Source organism: Coregonus lavaretus (assembly GCF_964263955.1).
Source record: "Coregonus lavaretus genome assembly, contig: HAP1_SCAFFOLD_7355, whole genome shotgun sequence".
NCBI lineage: Eukaryota > Metazoa > Chordata > Actinopteri > Salmoniformes > Salmonidae > Coregonus > Coregonus lavaretus.
In genome coordinates this window covers 10,567-17,500 of record NW_028159527.1, presented here as the reverse complement: position 1 = coordinate 17,500, position 6,934 = coordinate 10,567, and the positions used below count along the sequence as shown (strand labels likewise).

The window sequence follows — 6,934 nt, the reverse complement described above, 5'->3', positions numbered from 1 at the left end:
TGTGTGTGTGTGTGTGTGTTTGTGACCAGTGTTTGCACTTGTCTGGTTGTTACAGGAAAAACAAAACCGGAGAATTGGACAGGAGTAAAAAAAAAAAAAAAAGGAATCAGACACGGTCTCTACATGCAAGTCAACCACAACTGGTTTGCTTTGGTCACGGTCGAGTTGGCTGACCGCTGTAGGCAAGGGGAGAGAGGGTCCACAGGGAGAGGGGGATTAGAGAGGAGGGAGAAAAGAGGGAAGATCTAGGCCGAGCCTCCTCATGCGATTCCCACAATGGTCTCTGGAGTGAATGAGCTCCCTAGAAGCCTGTCTCTGTTTCTTACCTGCTCCTGTCTCTCTCCCCCTCTCCCCCCTCTCTCCATCTCTCTCTCACTCTTCTCTTTTTCTCTGCCCCTGCCACATCCCTCCTCTACTCTCTGAAAATATCAGGTTGGATGGGGAGTGTGTATGTGTGTCAGGTTTGATGGGGAATGTGTATGTATGTGTGTTTGTTAGTGAGAGAATCCCTTTATGATTAGTCTCTTAGACACCTCTGACAACTCACAACCCTGAATTGAACCAACCCCCCTTCCAACACACCCTCTATGACAGTTTTCTGGTGTGATCTGGTGGATGCTCTTTGTCGTTACGCGTTGTGATCCTACTTGATCCACCGTGATCCCTGTTAGTGTGGTTAGACCAGGCGGAGGAGTGTGTTGGCACAGTTTTCAACGCTTGCGGGGGTTAATTGACAATTAAAAGTGTGTCAGGCACCTCCTATAGTGAGGCGACAAAAGGATTTTACCTCAGGCTTCACGAACACGCGCGCGCGCACACACACACAAGGCTTAACGCAGAAGCCATGTAAATGAATCCTTATCCTGCATTAACACAGAGCTCTCTATGAATGAGATTTAGCATGGTGTGTTAGTGGAGAACAATGAAAAGCCATATTCCATCACTACCATAATCCCTGTTTGGAGAAGCAGACTACACAACACAGGCAAGAAGACAGGAAGAGGAGAGAAAGAGGAAGGAGAGAAGGAGGAAAGGAGAGAAGGAGAGGATAAGAGGACAGTAGGAGATAGGGAAAGAGGAGGATGAGTAGAGGAGGAGGGTGGAAGAGGTGTGCGCTCTGCCCCAGTACAAATGCGCTATAAGTCACAGCACTTCACCTCCATGTGCCCTACATACTCCACAATCCCCTAACTGACGTGTTGGCCACTTCAACTGTGTACGAGTGTGCTTGTGAGTGCGCTTGATAACACCACTCCGTAGGGGTCTCACCTCTTTGGCTGCCTGCTTCCCAGCCTGCTGCTGCTGCTGAGTCAGAAGCTGAAGATGCAGCTGCTCCTGCTGCTTCTTATAGTACTCCTGTAGCTGGAGAGAGAGGGAGGGAGGGAGGGAGGGAGAGAGAAGGGGGTCGAGCCATAGAGAGAGAGAGGGAGGGAGGGAGGGAGGAAGGGAGGGAGGGAGGGAGAAGGGGGTCGAGCCATAGAGAGAGAGAGGGAGGGAGGGAGGGAGGGAGGGAGGGAGGGAGGGAGGGTAGAGGTAGGGAGAGAGAGGGTGGAGGGTGGGAGGGAGGGAGGGAGGGAGAGAGAAGGGGGGAGGGAGAGAGAGGGGGGAGAGAGGTAGGGAGAGAGAGGGAGGAAGAGAGAGAGGGGGGAGAGAGGGAGGGAGGAAGAGAGATGGGGGAGAGAGGGAAGGGATAGAGGGAGAGAGAGAGAGGGAGGGAGAGAGAGGGGGGGAAGAGAAAAGGGAGACAAATTGAGTCAATAACATTTCAATCTTCAAAAGCCTCCTGTGAAAGAAAACCCCAGGCCTTGCTGCAATAACACAAAGCACAACAGAGAGCAGTGAGAGTGAGGCGGTGTGTGTTTGTGTGTGTGATATATGGTGTACACAGCTTCTTTTGATCGCTCTCTCTCTCGCTCTCTGCATCTCCATGAAGGCCATGCGTCATTGTTGTGCCTCTGAACGCGACAAGCTTTATAGACAACCTACCAGACAACAACTAGACACAACTGTCAGATTGTGTTTGTATAATCAGTTTCCCCAGCAACTAAAGCAGGTACACGGAGGCTAAGGAAGCTGCTGGAAGTGCCTTCTCGTGGGGGAAAGAGGTAGAGAAACCAGCTAGCATGATCAGATACACACACACGTCTTTCTAGATAAAAGGTTGACTCTCATGTGGTAAAAGGGTGAAGGAGTTAGAGAGATGCACTAGCATGACCCAACAGGAGTGTTCTGTCCCTCTAGGGGAGATATGTTGCTGAAGCCATGGAGAGACCCACGTAGCTGTCTTTTTAAACTTTCTTCCTTTAAAAATAGTTATTTAATGTTCACCTGAAACACCTGGACAGAGGTGGGCGGGTGTGTGTGTGTGTGTGTGTGTGTGTGTGTGTGTGTGTGTGCGTGTGTGTATATACAGGGCAAGTGGGGGTGTAGTGAGGTTTGAGGCGCCCCGTAAATCTTGGTGCCCTACAGTACCTGGCATGTCAAGGGCGTCGCCATAGCGCCAGAGACAGATGTGAGACAGACCCATGTTATTTATGGGCTGCCTGACTTATCATCGAGGTAACTGTCTGAGCAGAGGGGTGTGTGTACGTGTGGGTTGGGGGTGGAGGGAGGAGGGACAGGTGTTCTGAAGTGGCTATTTTGTTGGAGAATCAAGGGGTGTATCTGTGAACAACTAGCCTAGTGAAGGTAGAAAGTGAAGTCATATTGTTTTCCACCATCCTGTGTTTTCAGATCATATAATAATAGGGAGCGATGTTGGACTCCTACTGACTGATACTGTTACTACTGACTAGCCACAGCCTGTTTCTGTTTGTTTGACCAAGTAACCAGGAAGCTGTATTAAGATGACCATCTCCCTGTGCTCTGACCGCCTGTCTCTACAACAGGGGAGTGTGTGTGTGTGTGTGTGTGTGTGTGTGTTTGTGTGTGTGTGTGTGTGTGCATTCCTCTCCTTTATTCTAAGTCCCTCCATATTTCCCTCCTTCTTTTCACACTCCAAAGGCGGAGTTAATCTCTCCTCTCCGCGTCACTGGCTGGCCACACACATACACACATACACACACACACACACACACACACACACACACACACACACACACACACACACACACACACACACACACACACACACACACACACACATACACACACACACACACACACACACACACACGCTAGGCTGGAGCTGGAGAATTGTGGGAATAATTAAGTGATAATTAAGGTCTTTTTAATGATTTGATTCAGTGGCTCTGCAGCATTAAGAGAGCCACTCACCTCGCCAGCCTATTACTGTGACCTTGACTTGACTAACACACCAAGAAATAAACTAGATCAGCTGTGGTGTAATTAAAGGTTAGAGGAAACTTAAAGGTTAAAACACACACACACACATACAGTACCAGTCAAAAGTTTGGGCACACCTACTCATTCCAGGGTTTTTCTTTATTTGTACTATTTTCTACATTGTAGAATAATAGTGAAGACATCAAAACTATGAAATAACACATATGGAATCATGTAGTAACCAAAAAAGTGTTAAACAAATATTTTATATTTGAGATTTTTCAAATAGCCACCCTTTGCCTTGATGACAGCTTTGCACACTCTTGGCATTCTCTCAACCAACTTCATGAGGTAGTCACCTGGAATGCATTTCAATTTACAGGTGTGTCTTAAAAGTTCACTTTTGGAAATTCTTTCCTTCTAAATGCATTTGAGCCAATTAGTTGTGTTGTGACAAGGTAGGGGGGCTATACAGAAGATAGCCCTATTGGGTAAAAGACCAAGTCCATATTATGTCAAGAATAGCTCAAATTAGCAAAGACAAATGACAGTCCATTACTTTAAGACATGAAGGTCAGTCAATCCGGAAAATGTCAAGAACTTTTAAAGTTTCTTCAAGTGCAGTCGCAAAAACCATCAAGCGCTATGATGAAACTGGCTCTCATGAGGACCACCACAGGAATGGAAGACCCAGAGTTACCTCTGCTGCAGAGGATAAGTTCATTAGAGTTACCAGCCTCAGAAATTGCAGCCCAAATAAATGCTTCACAGAGTTCAAGTAACAGACACATCTCAACATCAACTGTTCAGAGGGGACTGTGTGAATTGCTGCAAAGAAACCACTACTAAAGGACACCAATAAGAAGAAGAGACCTGCTTGGATCAAGAAACACGAGCAATGGACATTAGACCGGTGGACATTTGTCCTTTGGTCTGGAGTACAAATTTGAGATTTTTGGTTCCAACCGCCGTGTCTTTGTGAGACGCGGTGTGGGTGAACGGATGATCTCCGCATGTGTATTTCCCACCGTAAAGCATGGAGGAGGTGTTATGGTGTGGGGGTGCTTTGCTGGTGACACTGTCTGTGATTTATTTAGAATTCAAGGCACACTTAACCAGCAAGGCTACCACAGCATTCTACAGCAATACGCCATCCCATCTGGTTTGGGCTTAGTGGGACTATCATTTGTTTTTCAACAGGACAATGACCCAACACACCTCCAGGCTGTGTAAGGGCTATTTTACCAAGAAGGAGAGTGATTGAGTGCTGCATCAGATGACCTGACCTCCACAATCCCCTGACCTCAACCCAATTGAGATGGTTTGGGATGAGTCGGACCGCAGAGTGAAGGAAAAGCAGCCAACAAGTGCTCAGCATATGTGGGAACTCCTTCAAGACTGTTGGAAAACCATTCCAGGTGAAGCTGGTTGAGAGAATGCCAAGAGTGTGCAAAGCTGTCATCAAGGCAAAGGGTGGCTATTTGAAGAATCTCAAATATAAAATATATTTTGATTTGTTTAACACATTTTTGTTTACTACATGATTCCATATGTGTTATTTCATAGTTTTGATGTCTTCACTATTATTCTACAATGTAAAAAAAAAAAAATTGAATGAGTAGGTGTGTCCAAACTTTTGACTGGTAGTGTACGTACACACACATTAACTCAAACACACACATCAACTCAAACACACACACACACACACACACACACACACACACACACACACACACACACACACACACACACACACACACACACACACACACACACACACACACAACACCACTCCCACTCACACAATGCAAAGTCTCCATGGGGACATGAAATGTAATGTTCCGATGACTGATATGGTCTCTGATTGCTGAATATAGTGTGTGTGTCTCTCTCTCTCTGTGTGTGTGTGTGTGTGTGTGTGTGTGTGTGTGTGTGTGCGTGTGTGTGTCTGTGTGTGTGTGTGTGTGTGTGTAAAAGTGGCTGATTTGCTGATATAGACTAGGAGACAGTGTGTTTAATTAAGTGGGATAGTTGTGTTAAACTCAGTGGTTTTAAAAGCAGAGGTAAAATGGCCTTACACAAGTGTGTGTGAGTGTGTGTGTTTCACCCCACCACTTCTCTCCTCGTTAAGAGCAAAAAGAGCTGTGTGAGTCCTTCTTCACCGTCTCATTCCCAGAATCAGTATATTTCCATTACCATCCATTTTGTCAAATCTTCCCACTGCAATTCATAGAGGCCTAAAGCAATGCTTCCTTATTACTACTGTCTGTTCAAGCCCTGGATGTGTGTGTGTTTGTGTGTATGTGTTAAATGCACTGTCTGTTCTAGCACTGCCTCTGCAGCAATTATTGCTCTATTTCCACACTTTTAATAGCTGCAGCCTATTAAGCACGTACAGGAGAGGGAGTGTGTATGTACTGTCTGTGTGCCTGTTTGAGTGTATCTCTGTGCACATCTGTGTGCCTGTGTGTTTGTGTCTGTACATCACAGGAGGTTGGTGGCTCCTTAGTTGGGGAGAACAGGTTCATGGTAATGGCTGGAGTGGAATGTTATCAAATACATCAAACATGGTTTCCATGTGTTTGATGCCATTCCATTTGTGCCGTTCCAGCCTTTATTATGAGCCTCCACTGCTGTACATGCCTGTGTGTGTATTTGCATGTGGCGTGTGTATGTGTTTGTGTGTGTATTTTTGTGAATATGTATGTGGACACATTTCTGTAGGTGTGTGTGTACTGTGTACTATATGTGATTGTGAGTTATATGCATGTGTGTTTGTGAATCAAATATTTGACAGACATGTGATGTTGCCCGCTAGGTAAGATCGGTTGCCATGTCGACCAACGGAACAAACACACTCCAGTCCCCAATACACACCCAGATCACAGCACCTCATCACACACCCCTAACCAATCAACAACCAGGACAGTTTAACTGGTGCCTGAGGACAGCTAACATAAGCTCTCGCTGACCGCAAGGTGTGTGTGGCTGAGTGTGGCTGAGTGTTACGTTGCTAACATAAACGTTTGTAAGACTTTGGTTATGCTCACTGATGGGGAACATAACAGGCTTTAGAGAATTGGAAAGTGTGAGATTTTGTGTGTGTGTGTGTGCACATTTGTATATCTGTGTGTATGTTTGCGTGTGTATGTGTGTGTGTTACACTCTGTTCAAAGGCCTCGAAGCTCTCAGTAACTGTGCCAGAGGATACAATCACAACCAGTGTGTCAGCACCTCCACATAGACACATCTAGACATGCTGGGCTGGGACTGAGCCCAGGAAGGAGTGTGTGTGTTCATTTCATATGAGTGTGTGTGTTACCTGCTGTAACATGATGGCCTGTTGCTGTTGCAGCAGGGCCTGTAGCTGAGGAGGGGACAGTATCTGCTGCATCTGTTGAGGAGTGATCATCTGGGGGGTCAACATAGCCATGGACACTGGCACCTAGAGGGAGAGGAGGAGAGAGAGGGTTAGATATACACTGGGAGTACAAAACTACTTCCATGACATAGACTGAATCTATGTCATAGACTGAAGTGAATCCAGGTGAAAGCTATGATCTCTTATTGATGTCACTTGTTAAATCCACTTCAATCAGTGTAGATGAAGGGGAGTAGACAGGTTAAAGAAGGATTTTTAAGCCTTCAG

At 46.2% G+C, this 6,934-nt stretch overlaps 1 protein-coding gene across 1 annotated transcript in view; it reads right to left on the bottom strand.

Annotated features, from left to right (window-relative positions):
* Window positions 1-6,730, bottom strand: part of LOC311122764 (forkhead box protein P4-like) — a gene marked incomplete at both ends in the record, with an annotated part of 14,774 nt that extends 8,044 nt beyond the window's left edge. The window contains 2 exons of the mRNA XM_084197087.1: window positions 1,270-1,362; window positions 6,608-6,730. Coding sequence (XP_084053213.1) covers window positions 1,270-1,362; window positions 6,608-6,730 — 216 coding nt within the window. The remainder of the gene's footprint in view (window positions 1-1,269; window positions 1,363-6,607) is intronic.
* Between the last annotated feature and the right edge of the window lie 204 nt (window positions 6,731-6,934).